This window comes from Rhamphochromis sp. 'chilingali' (genome assembly GCF_963969265.1).
Source record: "Rhamphochromis sp. 'chilingali' genome assembly, chromosome: 5".
Classification (NCBI taxonomy): Eukaryota; Metazoa; Chordata; class Actinopteri; order Cichliformes; family Cichlidae; genus Rhamphochromis; species Rhamphochromis sp. 'chilingali'.
Genome location: NC_137932.1, coordinates 30446978 through 30473008, shown reverse-complemented (window position 1 = coordinate 30473008; position 26031 = coordinate 30446978). Strand labels below are relative to the sequence as shown.

Genomic DNA, 26031 nt, shown 5'->3' with positions numbered 1-26031 from the left:
ACGGGCAGGGAAAATCATCACAGACCCCTCACACCCTGCACACAGACTTTTTGATCTGCTGCCCTCTGGCAGACGGTACAGAAGCCTGCAGGACCACCCGACACAGGAACAGTTTCTTTCCCCTCGCCATCTCCCTTCTTAACAGTTGACCTGTCACACTGCTCCCACTGCCAGACTGCAACTGCAGCTTATGTACATTTTGTAGTATTCATTCCACCTCATTCATTTCTGTATTTTATGTATATAAGTTAGATTTGTTATTTATAGTTGGTTTACACAGCTTTGTGTATGTATGTGTAATGTGTATATATAGACACGTGTGTGTGTGTGTGTGTGTGTGTGTGTGTGTGTGTGTGTGTGTGTGTGTGTGTGTGTGTGTGTGTGTGATTTACATTGCTGTGCTTGAGAGCCACCATCTACCGGAACCAAATTCCCTGTATGTGTCTGCACATATACTTGGCCAATAAACACGATTCTGATTCTGATTCTGAAGTAATGCATTTAACATTGCTGTGTTTGTTGGTGTTGAACTGTAGCTAAAGGTTGGCAAACCCTTTATGTTCGACACTCTATTCCTTCTGCAATGCTTAAATGCTCAAAAGTTAAATGACTCAATTCCTAAACCTAAAATTCAATATGTTATTCTTTATTTACATAATTTAATAATTGTAACTGTCTTTGTAATCTTTTTTTAACAGAGCCTTACCATTAAGATACAGTCACGGTCAGTGTTAGGGAGTAACGGCATAAATGTACCGGCGTTACGTATTTAAAATACAAAACATGAGTAACTGTATTCCGTTACCATTTAAAAAGGTGGTATTCAGAATACAGTACTTTGTTGAAATAAATGGATTACATGGCAGTTTTTCCTGTTTCATATGTTAGGCGTGGAATTTTTGGTAATTCCACACTGGTGGAAACCCAAAGAAAGCATGCATTAAGAGGCTGTGTCTCAATCTTGCGGTCCATGTCACCTCTACTTTCAGCCCGCATAATGATGTGACAAAATATTTTTTAAAATTATTGTTCAAATAATTATTAAATTTTTTTAATTTAATAGGCAGGGTGTGACAGGCATAGCCCTGTGCATAGCCCAGTTGTAAGTAAGCTATTAAGTCTCGACTGCACTGTGTTCGAGTTCTCCCCGAAACAATAAGTTCTGTTGGAGCGGCCTTTCAATGCCTCTCTCTGTCTCTCACTAGCAAAGTTAACCCAGACAACAAAGTAATGCTAGTTTATGAGCTTGGTTATGAGCACGACACGGAACCCGACATATTAGCCAGACTTCCCTTTACTACGGTTCAGAGCCATTTATAAAAGCGCGGAATAGTTTTCTATACGAGATCGCTATAAAAAGTGCAGCCTTACTCAATCTCCACCCTACTGTTACTCATTTTATATTAAGATTTGAGAGTGTGAGAGTGAATGAATAGTGGAATTGTAAAGTGCTTTGAGTGTCTAGAAAAGCACTATATAAATGCAATCCATTATTATTATTATGTATTTTATAAAAAGCTTGATAATATATTATGTATTCAGAATACGTTACTGTCATTGAGTAACGTAATACATTTTGCGGCATGTATTCTGTAATCTGTAGTGGAATACATTTTGAAAGTAACCTTCCTAACACTGGTCATGGTAAAAAAAAAGAAAGTACACCGTCTGTTAGTTCTAAGCTTTTATGTATCAGGGCATAATAAAAAATATCTAGTCCTTACCGGGTCTTACAATTAAGTCAATACAACCAGAAATGAGCAACAGCACATGACACCATGGAATTATTTATTTGACAAAAACTAAGCCAGAAGCAGTGTGTGAAAAACTAAGTACACCCCATGGTTAATTGGGCAGTGCAACTTTAGCATCAATGACTTGAAGTAATAGATTCCTGTATGACTTTTAGCTAACTCTTTTTTACAACGTTGCTACATTGAGGCTTCTATTTAAGGTCCAAGTTGGATTGAGATATGGACTTTGACTGGGCCACTGCACCACGCTGATTCATTTGTTTTTCAGTAATTCTGTTGCAGATTGCTGCTCTGGTTGGGATCACTGTCCTGTTGCATGGTCCAATTTGGCCAAAGCACTAGCTGTTGTATAGATAGTCTCACATTTGACTTAAGAATATTTTGGTAAAAAGAGGTCAAATGCAACTTTACAAATCTAACTTTACAAATCTAACTTTACAAATCTAAGTCATGCAGCCATGCTGTCCTTGTTAGAGAGAACAGCATGGCTGCATGAAAACAAGCCATATTTGTTCAGTATTATTCTAATAGCATGTTAAATGTTAAGCACTAACTGAGGCTGACAGACATGGATCTTGTTTTTGTTTTGTGTGTGTGTTTTAATTGTGTCAACAGTCTGCCCTTGTGGTGAATTTCCTGGGATTTCCACTTCTGGAAACACTGGCAATCATCTGTGAATAATCTTTTCAGCTCTATAAAGATGGACTTCAAATAGTTTGGAGCTGGCCTTATAATCCTTCAGAGATTGATGGCTTTTTCTATTGGCTTCTTTAGGAACACCGCTCGTGTCGTTCTTCGTGTCTTCCACATCTAAAAACCCTAGACCAGTAGTTCCCAAACTACCGTACGCGTACCCTCGGGGGTACGCAAGTGGCTGTAGGGGGTACGCGTGGGTTGGGGTTGGAGTGGGGATCAAAAGTTTTAAAAGCCGAAATTTGCGCTAATGCAGTTTTTTTTGCCTGTCAAATACATGACTATATACCACCCTCTGGTGTTCAGCAAAAAAATAGCTCTGACAAAATACATGGGCGTGATTTGCCCAAATGACTGACACCTAACAGTTGAAGTTGCCTCCAAGCATTCAGTGCAGCGCGAAAATGGACAAGTGGTTAACAAGAAAAAAAGGCCCTACCACAGAGACACCGGCCACAACAACCAATAAGCTCATATCTGAAGATGCATTTTCCAGTGACCGCACAGGTGATTGTTCAACAACAATGTGTTCGTCAGATTTGGATGCTAGCAGTGCTAGCAGGGATGTATCTGTGGTTACTAGCCAAGTGGCTAGCATAGCTGGAGCCAGCCATGTGGAAAGTGATGAAGTGTCTGATGCGGAGCGTCAAAGTGGGAGAAAGCATGACAGCACGGACTGTAACACAACCTCATCAAAGAAGCGCAAATATGATGACAATTATATTTCGCTGGGGTTTACGTGTATAAATATTGGTGGATTTCCCCGGCCACAGTGTGTTATTTGTGCAAAAGTATTGTCTCAGAACTCAATGAAACCTTCACTTTTGCGCAGACATTTAGAGACAAATCATCCCCATTTGAAAAATAAACCAAGGGAATATTTTGAGCGACAGCTAAAATCACTTTCAACAAGTAAAACCTGCATTCAGGTGCCAGATCTTATGAATAAAAACAGACTACAAGCATCTTACATGGTCAGTTACAGAGTGGCTAAAAACAACAAACCCCACACTATTGTGGAGGACCTCATTCTCCCTGCTGCTTTAGATATGGTAGGGACAATGTTGGGGGAAAAGGCAAAAAAGACGATACAGTCCATTCCATCATCAAACAATACTGTCTTACGGCGCATCAATGCAATGTCAGAAAATGTTTTACAGCAGCTACTTCTGCGCATACGCCACAGTGAATGTTATGCAATACAGCTAGATGAGTCCACGGATGTGGCTGGCCTGGCGCATCTTCTCGTATATGTGCGCTACATTCATGAAGGAACCATCAAGGAGGACATGCTGTTCTGTAAACCGCTGGAACAAAGGACAACTGCCGCAGATATTTTTCAAAAGCTGGACACATTCATGAACACACATGGACTCGTGTGGGACAGATGTGTTGGCATCTGTACTGATGGCGCACGGGCCATGACTGGGAGACACGGAGGTGTGGTTTCGCGTGTGCAAGCAGTCGCGCCAGATGCCTCCTGGGTACACTGCAGCATCCACCGAGAGGCTCTTGCTGCAAAGGGAATACCTGTCCGTTTGAAACATGTTTTGGACACGAGTGTAAAAATGGTTAACTTTGTGAAAGCCAGGCCGCTGAACTCCCGCTTATTTGCTGCGTTGTGCAATGAGATGGGCAGCGAGCATGAGACATTATTACTCCACACAGAGGTTCGCTGGCTATCTAGAGGGAAAGTGCTGACCCGTTTCTTTGAGTTGAGGGATGAACTTAAAGTTTTCTTCAGTAACCATCCCTTTGAGCTGTCTGAACATTTGCATGATGAAGAGTACCTTACCTGCCTGGCTTATCTGTGTGATATATTTTCTCGTCTGAACGAGCTCAATCTCGGATTACAAGGCGTTTCTGCAACTATATTCAATGTTCAAGATAAAGTTGAGGCCATGATAAAGAAGTTAAACCTTTGGAAGAACTGCTTGGATACAAACAACACTGAAGTCTTTCCTGTGCTGCATGATTTTCTGTGCTCTAATGATCTCACACTATCTAAAAGTGTAAAGCGCGAATGTAACGTGCACCTTGAGGAGCTGGCGGTGCAGTTACGCCGATACTTCCCAGAGACGGACGGCTCAAATGATTGGATACGTCACCCGTTCACCGCCGTGCCTACTTCGTTATCACCGTCTGACCAGGAGAGCCTAATTGAAATCGCCACAGATGGATCTCTAAAAGTTGAACACGCTCAAAAGAACCTGGCGGATTTCTGGATAGGGCTGCGCACTGAACAGCCCGCGCTGGCTAAGCGCGCTGTCAAGACTCTGATGCCTTTCGCCACCACATACTTATGCGAAAAGGGATTTTCTGCTTTAACAAACATGAAAACAAAATACAGAGCAAGACTTTGTGTGGAAAACGATTTAAGACTCAGCCTTTCCCAAATTGAGCCAAACATTGAAGCGCTGTGTGCCTCTGCTCAAGCACATCCATCACATTAAATAAAGTTCTGTTTAATGAAAGTTCATGACCTTTATGCTCTCGACAAAAAAGTGAATTCTAATAAATCCTTTGATACACTGCTAGTATTAAGTAGTAAAGTTTGTTATTAAAACTCTGTCATTACTAAAAAATATTGATAAATTCATTTGGTGGTGAGAAATAATCGACTGTGCAGTATTTATCTTTATGCATGCGATATTGCAATGTATTTATAGACACTAATTAAGAGTCGTTCGTAGTAGGGGGTATGCGGCTGAGGGTGACATGTCTCAAGGGGTACGTGGCTGGAAAAAGTTTGGGAAGCACTGCCCTAGACCAACAAACTGCCAAACTGTCTGCTTTGCTTTTACAGAGGTGCTCACAGTCACTGATGTAATGATCTAATCAAGTGCATTTGATTAGCAGCATCTGGCTTCTACTTACTCTCTTAATTCTTATGGAAGCAGTAAGGGGGGACTTTCACTCACTGTTTCTGTATTTTGGTTCAATTTCTGTCAAATAAATAACGACGTGCTGTTGTTGTGTCAGCACATTGACACAACAGGATGTGTTGCTATGGCCCAGTACATATCATGTATTGTTGTTCATCTGAGGTTGTATTTACCTAATTTTGAGACCTGCTAAAAGTTGATGATTTTCTCATTATGTCCTAATGCATAAAGCCTCATACTTTCTTTATGCTGTGACTGTGAGTTTTTCTCTTTACGGCTAGCACAAACCTAAGCAATATTTGCATTAATATTGCTTAGATACAGTCATTATAAAGTTCCCAGAAGGATAATTGAATTTTTCCACATATGCTAACCTCACATCCTAATATGGGTTTTAATTATAATACAGCAATCTAACATACTACTAAAAAAAGAAAGCCATTATATTTTTTTCATCATATACCCAGCAAGGGAAAATAATTTTGATTGCAGCCTTAACAACAGTTATGAGTGCTGCATGTTTAAGCAACAGGAGATAAAAGTTAAACGTGACTTTTCCCTCCATGTCCTGTATCACACATGAGACAGTTCTTGTAACAACTCACTTTAGTTTCTCATTACTGAACAGCAATAAGGAAAATATGATAATACTGACTTTAGCATTAGGAGTAATTCTTGTAATGAATCTTCCGTAAAATGCAGACAGTTTATGTGAAGGTTATGGTGGACAGATAATTGTCTTGGGATTTGAGATCAAAATATCCTTCACACACCACAAGGGCTACAGAGCTCAACACAAAGATCCACTGTATCGCTCACACCACACTGACTTCCTGACTGTTGTGTCAGATTTGGGCCCTCTTCCTAGATAGCTGGATGGGCAAAAAGCCACAGCGTTCCAAGAATCTCTAGTCGGGATTCCAGACATGATAACCCAAATATTCTCTTGGAATCACTGAAAACCAGCAGGGGTTATACACACACTTCCACACCCCTGTTCACTTGCTTCTAGCCTTAACAAGACTTACATATATTTCTCAGTCATGACATGATTTCTACCCCCATAAACAAATAACATTTTTGTTTGCTCTTTGGTTTGTGTAATGTTGACCATTGCTGTCCTAGGTCACAAGGAAAGGATTAATATGTAAATTGTTATTCTATTCAGAGATATAGCAGCAAGGCTGTGGCATGGTAAGACAGCATAAGGACAATAACAAAAGTTATCTCTCAAAGCTTTACATTCTAAAATTCTGCTGAAATGAAACAATCGGTTGATTAAGGGCCAGATTTATTAAGACCTCAGTCAAATAAGCCTAGAAGCTGGTTAACAACCTCCAGTCAACCTCTAGTATCTAATGGGGGATTTTCATTCTGGTGGTGTGAGTGGTGGTGAGTGGTATTTGGAGGCTGCTGGCTGTCATTAGGTGAAAATCTGTGATTGGTTAAGTCTTTAGCAGACTGCCACATTCAGTTTGCATGGAAGACACTGACTCCCCCGTAGCAAGTCAGTGTCTTCACTCACCATTTACTCTCCAAGCTGTATGAAACTTGGAAAAAATGTGATGCAAACTGGAAATCGCAAACTTTACAGAGCTCTCCCATACTCAGCCATCCGGGATAACCAATTCAAGATTCATGTTTTGTATGCAATCCATAGGATTCTTGTCCTCCCTCCAGCACTCCACATTAAGGTCAGCTCATTTAAAAGTTGCTCTCTTACATCAGAGCAGAGTGAAGACCAAAATTATTTCAGGCCAGGCTCTCAACAGTCAGGGTGAAGACAGGGATAAAACTCTGACGTTGCACTTGGACTTCGGAGCAGACATCCCAAAACCCCTGTGCACTGGTTCTGATCACACTCCTCGTGGCAACTACCAGATAACATGATTTTTCCTTTATTAAATTAATGGGAGGTCTAAGTGTTGCTCATGAATATACTGAATATCTTTTAATTGTAATTCATTACGGCAACCAGTTTTTGATGCTACTATCCATCCTAGATTACAAGCACGTCTAAATGACCTCATAATCTTTATTTCTTGCACTGCAAAAAAAATAATTTCAATAATGGAGATTATTCATAATGTTAATGTATGTGTCCTCTAATCTAGAGAAACTGGTCCTGGACTCTTCTTCCGTTATGAATATGACTAAATGTAAAGCTTTCTGTTTTATATTTATACTGACCATTGTGTTATCTTTCAAATGCCAAAAGCATAACTGTACTAGCTTTTGTTTATGGTGTATTGTTTTTACAATGATCAGGGAGACCACAGCATGTCCTTGTAAGGCCCAGTGAAAAAGGCTTAGTGAGAAAGCCAGTAAACCAAAGAGGAATAGTCAAGATTACAACACAGAGGATGGAGCATTATGGAAGGTATAAATATGTAACGATGTTTAAATGAATGTATATGATGGTGATGGAGGTGATGTAATAAAATTATATCACCTCCATCACCACAAATGGTGTCTGATAATGAATTATTTTCACTCATTTTCCAAATTTTAATAATTATGCATGTATTGATCCATAGTTGTGTAAGCTGACAGGAAAGTAATTAAAAGCCAACAGTCAAATCAAAAACAAAAAACACTCTGAGGGCACTGAGGTCTTCTGCTGATAGTATATTTAAATAGTATATATACTGACAGAAAGTTCCTTTTAAGATGAATTAAAAATGCACAAAGGAGCGGGGAATATATTGGGAGGTAATGGTTAATTAGTTTAGAACAAAAGGGCTTCTGCATTTTGGTTGTACATATACTGTATATACTAAAGTATATACTTAGCCACAGTGACTTTGCACAATAGTTATGAGTAGGGCTGTGCAATATGACCAAAATCTCATATCCCGATATAAGACATTTATCGTCCCGACAATGATATATGTCACAAAAATTTTACATTTTCTGTAACTTCTGTGAATCTCGGGCAACTCGGTTTGTGTGAAGTGTTTTCAGCTGGGCATCATGTACCTGGAGTCAAGTGTTTTGACTGATGCACAAAGCTATACATTTTTAGACAGTTGAAACGCCCGCCATTTTCTTTGTGAGTATGTATTACATGGCGTGCTGCGGGAAAAAGCCTGTTCTAATGTTTGAGTCTAAGGTTTATTTTTTTAGCACCTGACGGCTCTTTTTTGCTTCTGATCTGTAAACACTCTGCACACTCTTTCACGTGATTCAGTTTATTTTGAAAAATCTCAACAGGATCTTCAGCTTTATTGTGAAAGGTTTATGTGGAAAATAAACAAGCGGACAACGGAGCCATGCGATGGTTTTACCGTCGTTGTTGCTAATGATAGGGGATAAAAGCAGTCACTTGTCCGTCCGTAGTGTATATATTAAATATAAGAGAAAGAGAGAACTTTTAGAAATTAATACTACAGTGACCATAAAAATGATGAAAAATTCTTGTCGTTTATTTTGCGAAACCGCGAAACAAACGATAGCGTAATATGAAACAATAGACGTTTGCAGATCGTCATCCGATATATATGGTTATATCGAACAGCCCTAGTTGTGAGGTTTTAAGCTGAGTAGTTGCACTGTCATGATGTTTGGAAACTGGATGTGATCAGTGAGGGACCTTCCTGCTTATACAGTACTGTAGAGCAGGGCGATATGACCAAAAATATTTATCACGATATACATTTGAAAATTTGCGATAACGATATAACTGACGATATAATTGACACTAGACAAAATACTTTACAACTCCACAACTTTATTAGTGCAAAAAAAAATCAATGTATTTTCACTTAAACAAGCAGCTGTTTTTTATGTGCATTAAAGTTATATAAAAATTTAACAGTGCAAATGCAAATTCCTTGCTGACAGTTTAACCAAAAGGCATTTCTAGTGGAAATTGGCCGACATATCCTCAGCATAACCACGTAACATATCCACAAAACTTAAAAAGAGGTTATACACACACAATACGGTAATATTATGTTGAAGCACAGTACGTATCACTCCGCGAGGCTTCTGCCTACGATAGCCGTAATGCTCCGACAATCCATCAAGCGGTGCGGGTTTGTAGCTTAGCAAAGTCGTACTAAAACATTTGACAGATTTTCGAGCACCGTGTACCACATAAAATCGTTTCAAGGTCAGTAAACACAACCAGAATTCATACAAAAGGCACACGGGATTATAAGGGGCACTGTCAATTTTCAGAAAAATCAAAGGATTGATTTTAAGTGCGCTGTATTTTCCAAAAAACACGGTAATAACGACGGCTCGCTAGCATGCTCTACCAAAAATAGTGTTTTGTTGTGTATCTGACGGACGAAAGCCAAATCAGTTGAATACCACTGAAGTTGCAGCATTCTTACAAACCAATTCTGGTTCATCTGTTTCATTCAACGATCCGCTTTCGCCCTTCTCATTCTCCGTCGTTCCATGCTTTTTCCGCCATGTGCGTATGAAAACAAAGGCACTGCGCATGCGCATTTTACCCATATTCTATCGCGATATTTCCTTTTCTTATCGTTGCCCAACATTATACCGGTATTACCGTGAACGGTATGATAGGCCCAGCCCTACAGTACTGATTTGTTAATGAAATAGTAGGCCCACCCTAAGGCACACCTTTCATATCATTTTTTTTTTTACCATAATTTAGAAAATCAATATTATATTGAATTTAAAGGCCATTTTTCATAGACTTTTATAGAATTGTGTGTGTTCTTGCAACCAGAAGAGTCTCCCCCTAATGGCCATTAGACAGAATAGGTTTAAGACACTTAAGCATTGTTTTCACTAGCAGACTCAGAAGCTTTGTCAGTTTCTTATTTACATTCTTAGGTAGGGTGACCAACCATCCACTTTTCACGTTCTGTCCGGGGCGTCCGGGGGGGATTTTCGAGATTAATGAAAATGTCCAGATTTTCCTACAGAGGACCCATATGTGTGACGTCATCTCCGAGCAGCTGCTTTGTGAGTGGCTGTTCTGTGCTCACAGACGGGACAGACAGTGTGCAGCAGCGCCTAGTGATGTTTAAAAGATGTCAAAGCACAACTGCAGCTTTTCAGATGAACTGCAAAAAACATTTCCCTTGTACCATCCCGGTACTGGTAATTTCTCTTATAGAGATGAGGCCTTATTTCTGTACCATTATTTAATTCCAGAAGTTTTTAAGTTATTTTTTTTGCCCTTGTTGACTTGTAACAGCCTATATCACATTTTTTTATTTCACCATTCATTAACTGCACAGAGACGGCATAGCTTAAATATGTTAAAATTTTCTTTAGGCAAACAGTATTATTAAAGTTCTTCATGACTGGGCCAAGTGTCCTCTTTTTTGGAAATCAAAATATGGTCACCCTATCTTAGGTAACAGTACAAAAATCACTTGATAACTATCAGGAAAAAATAAATACTGATGAACAAATTAGATTAAATTTATGCTTAACACTGAAATTTGCACAGTGTAAATTTAAACATTATAATGTCTCATGAGCTTACAGCTGAGATAGAGGTGGGTTGCAAAGTGGCTTGCAGCTGTGCAGGAATTGTAGGCAAGCTAAAGTAGCTGATTTAAGATGCACTATATGTAGCAGTCAACAAAATGTGTAGCAGGCGATTAATTAAGCTATCAGCTGATGATGATGACCTGCTGTGACTACATCCAAGCCTGACTTTCTGGCCTGACTAAACTAACACTATCGATCTTGAGTCTAAAACTCTATCTCTACACTTACACATATTAATAACCATTTTTTCAGTGATTCAAGTAAAATTGCCTCGATAGGGGAGTGTTTTACAAACAAAAATGTAGATCTTGTCTAGTGAAAATGTATTCTGTGCCTTTTCTGAGACAATTTTCATCAATTACATTAAAAAGACACCCTCAGACCAACAAACATCGTGAACTCACTACTGAATAAAAGGGGCTTTTTATAAAAGGCACCTCACTGCAATCAACTGAATGATTCCACATGCAAAACGAAATAAAGTGAAGATGTGAAAGCATCTGAAGCAGCTCCTGAAATAAGAAAAGATATAGTTGCAGTTGTAGACCAAAAAACCAACAATTAACACATCTATCCATGTTATCTTAGCGATGATCTCAACTGTTCCATCTAAATATTAAATGTTGTTAATTTTCACTGATGCATCGTGGTACCAATATTTAGCATTCTTTCCCAGATCCAATACATATGTAGTAACATTACAGTGAGTTTATCAGAGCTGATTCAATGATAACAGCTGCTGGTGGCAGAAATAAAGCTGAACAAGTTATTTTTTTGGCCCCAGGTTTCCTTCTAATCACTTTTAAACTATGCAATTCTCACTCACCCAACCATCCTGCTATTAAAGTTTCCATTTTGCCATATTTCTTTGTTACAAAAATACTTAAGAATGTGGCTTGAGACTAAAATCATAATTTAAAATATTGACATGTACGTGACAAATAAAAGGATCTTGAATCTTGACATCTGACTCAAAATTGAAAGAATCACGAGAAGCACAGAAAAAGAGGACTGACATGAAGCAAAAGGTCCAGGAGTCACACCGTGGAAGAGCCGCTCAGGGCGTATGCACTCGTGTCGTATGAGGCAACCTTCACTGTTTGGGTCACGTCAAGGATGCCTGTCTTTTCTAAACTGTAAAACCATTGTTCAGTTAGGGTTAACTAAGTTGAATTAATGTCCAAACTCAGTTACACATATTTTGTCTTGTCATACTGCCCTAACACTTCCCTTGCATCTAAAAGATTGCTTATTTTCAGGTCTTTCTGGAATCAATCTGAAGTCACCCTCAAAATTAAATCTATAAATAATGCTTCATTTAGCATTTCACTGGTGCAAGAGACTCTCAAAGCAAACCGAAGCCCCTTTCTATTTACTGCATCAATGAATAGATGGTTTTGAATATACATATTGGAATTAGAATCAAAATCAGTTGAGAAGTTCCCAAAGACCCCCATTTTGTTCCCATTCATGTGTAACGGTTTAGGTACTTATTGGTTATCAACCACTGTGACTGAAATTTTAAAAAAAGCTCAATTGACAGTGGCAAAAATAAGACTTCATATTATAGATTGACTTTTTAATGGATATTCTTAACGGCAGAAGCATAAACAGTTTAAACCAGTTTAAAATAAAACTCAAAAAAAGAAATAAGGGGGTAAATAAAGTTGTTACGTGTGGCTGCGTGCAGACAGGAATAGGACCCAAGGTGCAGACTCCGGAGACAGTCGTGAACTCAAAACAGCTTTAATGTAAAACTCAAAATATAACATAACTTGGGGGGGGGGGAAATCAAACTAAACTTAAACCAGAGGACTGACAGAACACACAGCTAAATAAACGGTAGATCGCGACACAGACACAGAGAAACACAGGGCTTAAATACACAGAGGGAGCAATCAGGGAATGGGTAACAGGAGGGAAACACAGCTGGGGCAAATCAGGCCTAACGAGACAAGGGGAAGCGAAACCAGATACATTAACATCAGACATGGACTTTCAAAGTAAAACAGGAAACACATAACACAGACTGAACCAAAGACACAGACTCACATGCAGGCACTACAACAGAGGGAACAGAGACGTGGGACCAGGGCAGACACAGACACTGACTGGACACGGGGATATAGCGGACAGGGGAGACAGCAACTAAGGATTACACAGAGACAAACCATAAGACATAACTCTAACAAAGAAACCAAAGCACAGAAATGATAAATAATATATAAACTCAAAACCCTGGGTCAACGACCCAGGCATCCTAACAAAAGTAGATACTTCTGCCTACTCCTTTTCAAACAACTGAATGGAATGATATTATGGAATGTTGGTGAATGTATATGTTTGAAATAAAAATGAATTGAACTGAACATCCACCTGTACTGTTTTGGACACCACCTATCAACTCGCTGTTAGATTGTTAGATTAGCCAATATAACTGCAATTAAGTATGTTCGAAAGTAGGGTTAGCGTGCACCTACAGCAATGAACAAATTTAAGTAGTGACCATACGGTGACAGGTCTTAACAGCTAAACTTTATAATGTCATAAAATCTGCCTGGTTCTTTTTTGTGGACCTATAGTTCAACTAATAAGCTAGTTAAGGCTGTTTTCATAAGTCTCTTCTCCACTCTTGAGCATGCCCTCCACTATACACACTTTCACACACACACACACACACGATTAAACAACAACTTGAGATTAACTTCAGTCGCTGCAAAAAGAAAAAAACTGATCACCATAAACACACACTTACATCTTAGCTATCTACAAAGATGCAGTGAAACTATATACTATATAATATATGCATAATATTATCTCAATTAGCAAGATATCATAATAATCGATGCCTGAGGTGAGGGACACAACCCTGATCTGCAAAGCACATACTGTAAATTATCCTTGTAGTAGTTGCAGCAGTAAAAATAGTGGCCTTTAAATTGACCATAGTTTAATGTGGTGTATGATATTCCTTTCAAAAATTAATACCTACAAAAAATATACATATTTTTAAATTGATGTTTTAACCACCGTGGCATCAGCCATTGATTTCTGAACTTTTCAGAGTTAGTACTTTGAAAACTGTGTTAGCTTTTTGGATATAGATATTTGAACTAGACTGTGATGCTATTGGCTAATGCCAGCTAGCTTACTTCATAAAAGCTGCAGTACATAGACACACTTCTAAGTACTAAACTTATAGACTGAACTGAAAAACCTCCATAGCTCAGTGGTTAGAACACTGGTTTTCTAAACCAGGGGTTGTGAGATCAGTCTCACTGGGGCTAAGTTGGGTGATAGAGGATGTCACCTACCAACTAGAAGGCCGGTGGTTTTTATTTGATCCCTGTCTGCTATAGTCTGCATGCCAAATATCCAAGATACTAGCGATGCATCCATTGGCGTGTGAATGTTAGAACAGAGTGCTTTGGCGAATGTGGCAAGATGTGTAAAGCGCCTTGAGTGCTCAGATAAAGTAGGGAAGCGCTATATAAGAACTACTCCATTTACCATTTACAAAGCAGCTTATTTGTCAGGTATCTCCACTGAAATCTTCTAAAGGCAACAACAGCACAAACACAGTTGAGAGGTCCAGTTAGTGGAGTTGAGGCCTTGCAGACAGCTATCAATTACATTTCTATAATGGAATAAAGCTTCATATTGCCCTCTTAGTCAAAGAGAAGCTAGCCTCAACCAGTCAGTAAAATAACAGGTGAATTTGACTTCATTCTTTTAGTCCCCAGTGTTGTGGCTTTTGGCAAACACACTTTCAGGAATAATCAAATTTAATTAAATGTACACCTAATAAAGATGTAATATTAAGTCTTCCAAAACACTGCGAATCACTGCAGCATGATTCAGAATTCTTGGCTGATATGGTTCATAAGTGTAGCAAGACATTCTGACCTTTAAGCGAGTACTCAACTGACCCAATTTTGAATAAAAGTCTTAAGTTTTTCTCAATAGAGCGATGTCATCATTCATATCACAAGGCAGCAGAGGACAGCAGGATGGTTTGAAAAACACTTACTGTGAGGCAGGACAACTGCACAAGTAGCTAGAGGGGAAACACATGGGTTGATAAGCTGGCTCTGTTCACTTTCGGTGTGCACATGGTCTTTTTTGGTTTAACTACAGACTGTCTGCACAGCGTGGGGCACACAGGTCAGCATCCCACGCTAATATGTGCAAACAGAATCCATGCACAGCAGGCAGATGATGATCAAAATTCATCATATAAAAAGCACACTGAAGGTGTATGCCATTTCATCAATGTCAGTACTTTACAGGCATTCTACAATCACAACTGGATGGTAATGGGCTGGTACTTATATAGTGCTTTTCTACTCTAAATAAGCACTCAATAAGCTTTTGACTACAAGAATCATTCATCCAGTTTCACGCACATTCATACAAGAGCTTCTTTCTAAGCACCTTTGATGCACTTGTGCAATATTCACACACACACACACAAACACGCGCGCGCGGAGCATGTCAGGGTTCAGTATATTGTCCAAGGATAATTTGGCATGCAAGCTGGAGTAGCTGGGCGAATCAGTCTACCAACCTCGATGCAAATTTTGTAGCACTTACGCCAATCCTGCTAACACCCAAAAAGCAAGACCCAAGCTGCAGATGGATGGTTTGTGCTAGAAAGAGGGTATAGAAAGAAACATCTTACTACTGTAAAGCATCTAGTGTCCCCTTGCATTTTGGGGAATGCTACCCAATGCACCACTCAAAGATATAACTTTTTTGTTTTGTTCTTTTATTTATTCGTTGCAGTTTATACAGTCTACGTCTAGTTGTTGAAGAAATCATGTGTGAAGATAAAAATCAAACATGCACTTATCTCAAGTTTTCATTCAAAATGACAAATTTTTAAGTGTTTGAATTAAAGAGAATAGCTTGAAATCTCAATGTATGGATCCCTCTAACTCCAAACAAGCAAAACAATATATAAACATACAGCTATAAGTAAAGTTTGCAAGAAGGCAATTGTTTTAGTGTTCTAAAGGCTGGGGTTTCCCATAACATTTTACATTTTTACTGTACAAAACTACAGGGTGGGCCATTTATATGGATACACCGTAATAACATGGGAATGGTTGGTGATATTAAAGACCTATTTGTGGCACATTAGTATATGTGAGGGGGCAAACTCCTCAAGATGGGTGGTGACCATGGTGGCCATTTAGAAGTCGGCCATCTTGGATACAATGTGACACATCAAACTTATTGGTAATGACACAAGAAAAACAATGATGTGTTTGGTTTCAACGTAACTTTATTCTTTCATGAGTTATTTACAAGTTTCTGACCACTTATAAAATGTGTTCAATGTGCTGCCCATTGTGTTGGATTGTCAATGCAACCCTCTTCTCCCACTCTTCACACACTGATAGCAACATCGCAGGAGAAATGCCAGCACAGGCATCCAGTATCCGTAGTTTCAGGTGCTGCACATCTCGTATCTTCACACCATAGACAATTGCCTTCAGATGACCCCAAAGATAAAAGTCTAAGGGGGTCAGATCGGGAGACCTTGGGGGCCATTCAACTGGCCCACGACGACCAATTCACTTTCCAGGAAACTGTTCATCTAGGAATGCTCGGACCTGGCACCCATAATGTGGTGGTGCACCATCTTGCTGGAGAAACTCAGGGAACGTGCCAGCTTCAGTGCATAAAGAGGGAAACGCATCATCATGTAGCAATTTCAAATATCCAGTGGCCTTGAGGTTTCCATTGATGAAGAATGGACCCACTATCGTTGTACCCCATATACCACACCAAACCATCACTTTTGTTGTTCCAACAGTCTTGGAGGGATCCATCCAATGTGGGTTAGTGTCAGACCAATAGCGGCGGTTTTGTTTGTTTAACTTCACCATTCACATAAAAGTTTGCCTCATCGCTGAACAAGATCTTCTTTCATTTCATTTTCATTTATTTATTTATTTCACACTTGGTACAACAGATCAAACAAACCAACCACACTTTCTATCAATAAAGCACTACAACCATGTGTGAAAAGGAGCAGGAAGAAGAAAATATTCTTATTAAACCCTGCCCCCTATCTACAATCCAACTTATATTACAAGTGGGCACCAAAAATCAGGGAACAAACTAATATTAACATTTCTCTCCGGTCCTAACCCAAACCAAACAACAAATTTACAATCAGAATATACCACTCCACATAGTAACAAGGAGAAAAATAAAATTAAAATAAATAAAACAAAAAATTATAAAGGATCCTTTTTCAATGAACTCCAATTTCATTCGCATTCTTCATATTGAGTTATCGTTTTAAGCATGTAACACTTTTTAAAACAATGTAAACTTATACAATTCTTTAAATTATAATGAAGAGAGTTCCACAGTCGTATACCCCTAACCGTTGTACTCATTAATCTTTGTGTTGTCCTAGCTAACTGATGCTTAAAATAAAATTTCCTTCTACTATCTTCTCCCCCTGAACACATTAAAAATACTCTTTGTAACTTAAAGGGCAAAATATTATTTTTAGCCTTAAACATAATTAATAGTGTCCGTAATTTCACTAAATCTCCTAATTTTAATAATTTTGATTTTATAAATAATTTATTTGTATGTTCTCTATATGTAACGTTATGAATCATTCGTATCACTTTCTTCTGTAATAAGTTTAGAGGTTTTATAGTATTCTCATATGTATTCCCCCAAACTTCAACACAGTAACTAAAGTATGAGAAAAACAATGAAAAATATAAAATGCGCATTGTTTTATAATCTAATAAATCTCTTACATTTCCCAAAATATAAATGCTTTTAACCATCTTCTTTCTAATATACTCAATATGAGATTTCCACGTCAAATTTTCATCTACTATTACACCCAAAAAACGAAATTCAGTAACTCTTTCAATCACTTCTCCATCAATGGACATAATGACTTCATCCTCCTTTACACGATTGCCAAATATCATGAATTTAGTTTTTGTCAGTTTCAAAGATTATTTATTTACATCTAACCATTTTTTTAATCTTAACATCTCAGAAGTCATAATTTCAACCAAATCTTCCAAATTCTCTCCAGAGCAATAAAAATTTGTGTCATCTGCAAATAAAATATAATTTAAACTTTTTGATATATCACAGATATCATTAATATATAAATTAAAAAGTTTAGGTCCCAAAATAGAACCTTGAGGAACGCCACATACAATCTTCAATCTTTCAGAAGTATTGCCGAGATAATGTACATATTGCAACCTATTTTCTAAATAACTCCTTAACCAATTCAATGCCACTCCTCTCACACCATAGTTATACAATTTAGAAATCAAAATAGAATGTTGTAACGTATCAAAAGCTTTTTTTAAATCAACAAATACCCCCACTGTATATTTATTATTATGGGTTGCAGATGAAATATCGTCAATGAAAGTCAACAATGCTAATGCCATTGATCTATTTTTACGAAATCCAAATTGATTTTCATTTATTAGTTGATATTTTTCAATAAAACTATCAAGTCTTTGCGCAAAGAGTTTTTCAAGCACTTTTGAAAACTGTGACAAAAGAGACACTGGCCTATAATTGTTAAAACTATGCTTATCTCCTGATTTATATAAGGGTATCACTTTTGCCACTTTCATTCGATCAGGAAATACTCCTGATTGTAGCGAAAGATTAAAAATATAGCAAAGAGGAATACTTATACAATCTAAAGTCTTTTTAATTATAACCATGTCTATACCATCACAGTCAGTAGATTTTTTATTTTTAAAATTTTCTACAATTGCTACTATTTCTTTTATGGTAATATCGGCCAAGAATGTGGAATTAACCATTCTATTATCTCCTTTCCAGGCTTCCTCATATTCTGGATCGTCATTTTTCCTAATTAAATTTGCTAAAGTAGGTCCAACATTTACAAAAAAGGAATTGAATTCGTTTACTACTTCAGTCTTGTCTTCGACAACTTGATTATTCTTAATAAAATAATTAGGCCGATCTAAGGGTGTGTTCTTGTTACCCAATACCTCCCTAAAAATATTCCAAATGCCCTTAATTATATTCTTGTTTTCCTGAAAAAGTTTATTATAGTAGTCTTTCTTGGCTTTCCTCAATATTAATACCAACTTATTTTTATAAACTTTGTATTTCATTTCCGCATTCTTAGTTCTCTGTTATATAATCCCTATATAAATTATTTTTCTTTTTACACGCATTTGCAAGACCCTTAGTTATCCAAGGGTTCATATTCTTATTCTTTTTCTTATACTTAAATGATCCCAATGGACAATGTTTATCATACAAGGCCAAATATGTATTTAAAAATGCTCCGTATGCAACGTCGACCTCATTAACATAAACCTCCTTCCAGTCCACTTCCATGAGATCTTGTCTAAACTTGTTAATTGCCTCGTTATTTCTTACCCTTCTATGACTCATGAAACCAACTTCTTCCTTTCTTTTCATATTTAAATCAAAAGTAAAAAAGACTGGTAGATGATCGCTTATATCATTCATGATGAGGCCACTCATAATATTACTCTCCAAACTATTAATTAAAATATGATCAATTAGTGTTTCTGATTTATCCGTTATTCTACTCGGCTTTATGATTAAAGGATAAAATCCTTTACCAAATAATAATTCAAAAAAATCTGACGAAGCCTTATCATTTGCCTCTTTACAAAGATCAATGTTGTAATCACCACATAAACATACAGTCTTATTTCCCTTAGCCTTACTCAATAAGTCTTCTACTGCTTCTGTAAATAACTCAATCTGTGACCCCGGTTTCCTATATATGCACGTTACAATTATATTACTTCTTCTTTCTATATCCAATTCCACTGTCACAGACTCCATTAAATCGTCTATAGCCACAGACACACATTCAACTTTTTTACATTTCAAATCGCAATTAACAAAAAGTGCCACCCCTCCTGCCTTCTTCTTAGTTCTATTTACAAAGTATAAATCGTACCCTTCAATACAGAAATTACAACCCCTATTCTCATCTAACCATGTTTCAGACAGAGCAATTATTTGAAACCTTCGTGAACTGACAGCCCTGTTCCAATTTTTGTTTTGCTTATTCTGCAAATTCTGTGCACCGATCTGGGTCATCCTCGTTGAGATGCTGCAGTAGCTGGAGTTTGTAAGGGTGCCATTTGTGAGTAGCTAATATCCGCCGAAGGGATGTTCGGCTAATGCCACTCTCCAGTGACATGTGCCGAGTGCTACGCTGTGGGCTTTTGCTGAATGAAGCTAGGACAGCCACTGATGTTTCTTCATTAGTGACAGTTTTCTTGTGTCCACATTTTGGCAAATTCAACACTGAACTGTAGCATGGGAGATGGGTGGTCTCGCAGGGTGTCTTGCATTGAAATCTGCTGCAATGACCCCGTTACTGCGTTCACCAGATATCAACACAATTTCGATCTGCTCCTCACATGTTAAACTCTTCGACATGTCAATGGCTGTGAACAAAGAGAAACTTGTAAATAACTCATGAAAGAATAAAGTTACATTGAAAGCAAGCGCACCATTGTTTTTCTTGTGACATTACCAATAAGTTTGATGTGTCACATGGCACTCTTCCTATTGGAAAAAAAAAGTTGTATCCAAGATGGCCGACTTCTAAATGGCCACCATGGTCACCACCCATCTTGAGGAGTTTGCCCCCTCACATATACTAATGTGCCACAAACAGGACTTTAATATCACCAACCATTCCCATGTTATTACGGTGTATCCATATAAATGGCGCACCCTGTACTGCTAGTATTATTATTATTATTATTATTATTATTATTATTATCATTATTATTTGTTTAGGGTTGTTTGCTAGACGACTGAAATTACTCTATGGACACTAGACAAAACAAACAAACAAACATGTAAATATGTTTTAATTTTAGTTTTATGTTCAAATTAATTACGTTTTGGTCCAAAATCTTTTTTTCATTAAAAATGAAAATGATTCAAAAGAAAGAAAAGAAATGAAAGAATGAATATAGAATAAATTGTTTTTGAAAGTAGAAGTTATTCTCTGTCTTCTGACAGAGAATAACTGTCTTCATATTCCAAAATAGGCAGTATCGAAACTTTAGAGAATATCATTAAAAATGCTGCCAGTGACTGGCATCTGGCAGGGAAAGCGATAAGATGAGTTTAACGATGCACCCCCCCCCCCCCACTCCGCTCCCAATTGTTTTCAAATTCTGACAAGTATTCCTCAAGACACATGACCTTTCCATCACCTTCTACCAGCCCAACAAGTGTTAATCTGCAACATAATGTGACGGTCCCCAATGTTTAGAAGACCCCTAATAAAATTCTAAATGTCAGACATATTCGTCTGGCATCTCACATCAGTTTTCATTGGAAAACAAGTCACTCATCTGGAAAGAAAAAACACTAGTTCCTAAATGTTCTGAAGGGATTTAAACTAAACCTGATCTGAAACTATTTCAGTCTGGACAACAACATATGGGATGCAGTGCAACAAAAAGGCCTAAAATCTTAAAATGAAATGTAAAGCCAGGAAACAGACAGACAGCCCAATCTCACCAGGAGAGGAAAGAGCTATTGGGATGGAAATTATTTAATTTATCCTGTGTCTGTGAATAAATGAATCAATGAAAATGCTAAGGGTGAGCTAATACAGCTTTAGTGAAGGTGGCCTGAGTGAGGTGGGGAAAGGAGCTGACTGATGCTGGGCAATTTATATTCAGATCGGGTTAGGGAAGCAGTAAGAAACACGATAAAAATTCCACCTTACTTCTTGCTTAAGGGGTTGTTGGACATTAGATACACGTCCACACCTAATATTTAATATCATTACTCTGGCCAGCCCAAATTACAAGGAATGTTGTAGAGAGGAGGAGCATGAGAAATACATTGACATTAAGGACCAGTTACATTTTGTAACACACTAGGATCACCTTCCTTTCCACTGAAGATAGCTGATTGACTTTCTAATGGTTTTCAAGGTTGCTTGTTGTTTGTTAGTTCTCATCAGTTAGTTATACCAGTTCTCAACATTTCCTAACATTTTCACAGTAATATGCTGTCATTTTTTCCCTCGAATAGTTAAGGCTGAAATCTATTGTGCGTATCTGATACTTCAATATTGCTTTATATTTTTTTAACCATGGAACAAGACTTTCCATCACCCTTTTATCTGGCAACTCAGGGGTGTAAACACTGTCCTGCTCACACTTTATAGTGGTTTTGTGGTGCTGCTGGCTTCAACTGAGGATATAGTCGGGTTGTGGAAGGAAGGATCAAGCATTTCAATCCCAGTGACTGGAAAGTTCTTCATCACAGTACTCGAGAAGAAATTCCAGAACAGAGTCTGCTAGTCAAATGTCAGATTTAGGAGGAATAATGTGGTTTTCATTCCACTCGTTGGTCCGCCTCCTTTTTCTCTCCAGGATATCTGAGTATGTGTGGGACTTTGCCCAACCAGTCTATTTGTATTTAGTATTATGTATTTTGCCAACTTAAAGAAGTGGGGGGGGGGGGGGGGGGGGGAATCGCACTGCAGACAAAAAATTTCATAATGTTTATGGACAGGATATTTTGGTGGCAAGTGGCTGAAGGCTTAAGTGGTCTCAGGATCTCATCTCTGCTTTTTGCAGATGATGTGGTTCCATTGACTTCATCAGGGAGATGGGGTTTTTATATCTTCTCTTTTTAATTAATTAAACCTTTAACTGTAGGGTAAAAATAACTCTAATAAAGAAATTAACACCACAAATATAATTTGGCAGCATGAAAACAAACTCAACCACAGGGAAAAGCTATATGTTTACAAACTCATCCACTGATTAGGACCAGAATACACCAACTATAGCCCTAGCAGACAGTGAAATGGATGTGCGACATCAGGTCAGGAGTCATGAAGTGTTGTTTTTTTCCTGCCCTCTTGTCAGGAAATTGAAGCAGCATAAAGGGATGTCCTGTTCTTCACTGAGCTGGCTGAGCAGGGGCAGCGCTTGAGAGAGGAAATCAAAGCTTTCATGTAGGAGGACACATGTTTCACAACTCACTGAATCAAAGTGGGTCAAAATCTTTTTTTAGTTGACACTATACAGAGGTGTGACATGTTCATTTAGAACATGCGGGGTTCAAACAAACAAGTCAATGTGGCATTTAAGAGTGTAAAAGCGTTCATCATAAAACTGAGATTAGGAACAATGCTGCTCACTACGAAAAGCCTCAGCATACAAGGTTCCTGCAAAACAAGGAACTGCATTCAGTACATCCATCACCCTCTTCATCACATTTAAAAGGGTTAACAGCGGAGCACTTTTGACTACAGTCTCATTATGTGTGAAATGGACATTGAAAAAGTCATGTTAGACTCTACTGGACTAATCTGTATATGAAAAAATACTAAATGTTGTATTTTATCATATCTATTGGTGTCTTTCCTTACTCTTTTGGCAGCTGAATGTGGTGTCTGTAATCATTTTAGATATAAGATTCTTATTCTATCATGTTTATGCTTTGATTTATTCAGCTCTTCTCTTTTAGTCTTTTTTTAAACAAATAGAATTACAGCATGTAACAAGTGGGGAGTAGGACTTGAATCTCATTTCTGCCTTCAGGTCTCTTGCAGAGCCTTTCGCCTGATGATGGTAGCCATGAATGAACTGCAGTGCAACACAGACCTGACAGTCAACTTAGTTAGGCACGAGGTAACCCATATGGAAAAGATATATATAAATTTTATAAAGTCTGTATCTGTCTTGTGTGAAACTTGTATGAAAAGCATATAAGAGTGAAAACAGATATAAGATCCCTTGAAAAATTATGTAATGAAACTTGTATGTTTTGGATACTTACTAAAGCAATGTATGAAAGTAATGAGAAAGTGGCCATTTTCATGAGTAATCACATATAAGTTTTTACTATTTCTTTTCCATATGGAAAGCCTGAAATGATAGGACACGTTTCAAAGCTATCAAAACTCTTTAAGTACGAAACATGTCTGTTTGGAAACACATGTCAAAATGTAATAAGTCACATGACACACTACTGCTTATCTCCAGACTGATCTGGCTCACTCAGTGTAACTACAATATAACTTACAGTAGACACTAAAAACATGTAGGACAAAACTTAACTGGAATACTGCATATTGTTAAAAAATATAGTTTTCTTTTCATTTTAAGTGCATTAACACAGGTTAAAGCAACTTTCTAGAGCAATTGCAATTTAAAGTGTAAAATATCTGCCACCTTAAAGACACAGGAACACAGCAGCTCCTAATCAATCAACCACTGTACGATCTGTGTAGATGAGAGAGCAGTGACTTATATGCTTCACCAAGTTTAGATGCTGCTTTTAACGCTTGTATTAAATACAAGTTACCTTTTTGCTTTGGACTCAAATTATAAGTAGCAAATGATATTGCATAATTAATACTGAAGATTTTAAATTCCTAAACAGTGTCAAGCACAATCACAGTTTTTGTAGTACTGTTACTTGAAAGCAATATAATAATTGTATTTATTACTCAATGAAATTACATGCATTGTATAATGACAATAAGTACAAATTAAGGAGTAAAGACACATGAGTTGACTTGATGCAAACAGTTTATAATCAAGTAATGAACAGTAGTTCTCCTAGTTGAAAAATAATATGTGATACTAATAGCTACCACACAGTCTATATCTCCTGTAGACAAATATAGCTGCGTTGAGAGATGTAGTACCTGATATGCCAAAATCAAAGATGGCTAGGTTAACAGTCATGAGCTCAGGAGGCTTTAACTTGGTCTTCCGTTTCATGGTCATATAAATGACATATCCATTCCCTGTTGCAGACATGATTCCTGAAAAAGAGAAAGAAAGACTGCAATCATACCAATTATCCATTAGTTCAGATTCTTTCCCATCATTCTTCATGGTAGATCAAAATCAAGAGAGTATTTTTTAGTACTTTCCATCAGTTTTGACCAGATGCTCAATACCACTATTTAAACTGCAGGCCCAAATCTTGACAGAGCCTCTGTGTTTCACAAACGGCTAACTAATCTAGCTTGTTAGTTACCCCACAAGTTAGTTTGTGAGTATGATTTTCAACAGGAACACTGAGACTCAAACAATGAGTTTGTTGTTCCTAGTTTTAGAGCCCAAAATTAGACCTAAAACAGAGTGTTGATGTTCATTATTTCAACATGTTCAGAGCAGCAGGACAGGCTAAGTTCTCTCCTGAGAAATGTTATTCCCTCTTGCTTAAATTTTGGATTTTCTTTAATATGAAACTGAAAAAGTCCAAAGAGGTGGCTCACTGTTTGGATTTAAATATTGAAGAATTATGGACTCATTTAGACTTAAATGCATCTACTAAACATATCTACATTGACATGTGCTTTAAAATTGGATCCGGCACCACCAGCACTCTTTATGGTTAATATCAAATATTTTATATAATGTTACATAATTTCAGTTCCATTTTATTCATGGGTTTGGATGCCAAGCGTAAAGACATATGTTTGTCTATTAATAGAAGGCATAATAACCCATTTTTTATTCCTCACAAACTATGTCACAATGTAACATTCAATTCCCCCTGAAATAACAGCATTACAACTGATCTCAGACGATGGTGAAATACTACAGCAGTAAACTCAGCCATAAGCACACTGTCCTTGAGTTAATCTGAAGGCCACATGAAGCTTAGAGTTATAGAACTAACAGCTGAATTTTCAATTTTTAGCAGCAAAGAAATTTTTAGGCGCCATCCTATTATGGTACTGAGCTGGAATTCACTGAGCTCCTGAGAGCCACCGATTCTTTCTCAAATGTTTGTAGAAGCTGTTTGCATGCATAGGTTATTTGCATGCAGGTTTATTTCAAAATAAAACAGCGTCTCAAAGGCATTGGGGTATTTCCCAGTGGTCTGAGGGTCATTTTAATCTGCTGTGTGTCAAATTGACCAGTGCATGATACAGCTACAGGAAATGAGTTGGGAATTCAGAACACATTACTCTCTCACACTCTCTGTCTTTGACAGAGACACTCGGTACTTTCTTCCCTATCCATGTCTTGTACAACATTTTCCCAATGATATGGATGATATCACAAGATGAAACAGGAACATGTAGATAAGGTTAAATAAGATAAGCCAAATGCAGCTTTATTCACTCTCTGGAATGCCTATGTATTGATGGAGACATAGCGAGATCTCTCCTGAGAGGG

The 26031-nt window shown here is 37.7% G+C and overlaps 1 protein-coding gene across 1 annotated transcript in view; it reads right to left on the bottom strand.

Moving 5' to 3' along the window:
* Positions 1-26031, bottom strand: part of opn5 (opsin 5) — an 82299-nt gene that overhangs the window by 6526 nt on the left and 49742 nt on the right. Inside the window, exon 4 of the mRNA XM_080882748.1 lies at positions 24543-24662. Coding sequence (XP_080738874.1) covers positions 24543-24662 — 120 coding nt within the window. The remainder of the gene's footprint in view (positions 1-24542; positions 24663-26031) is intronic.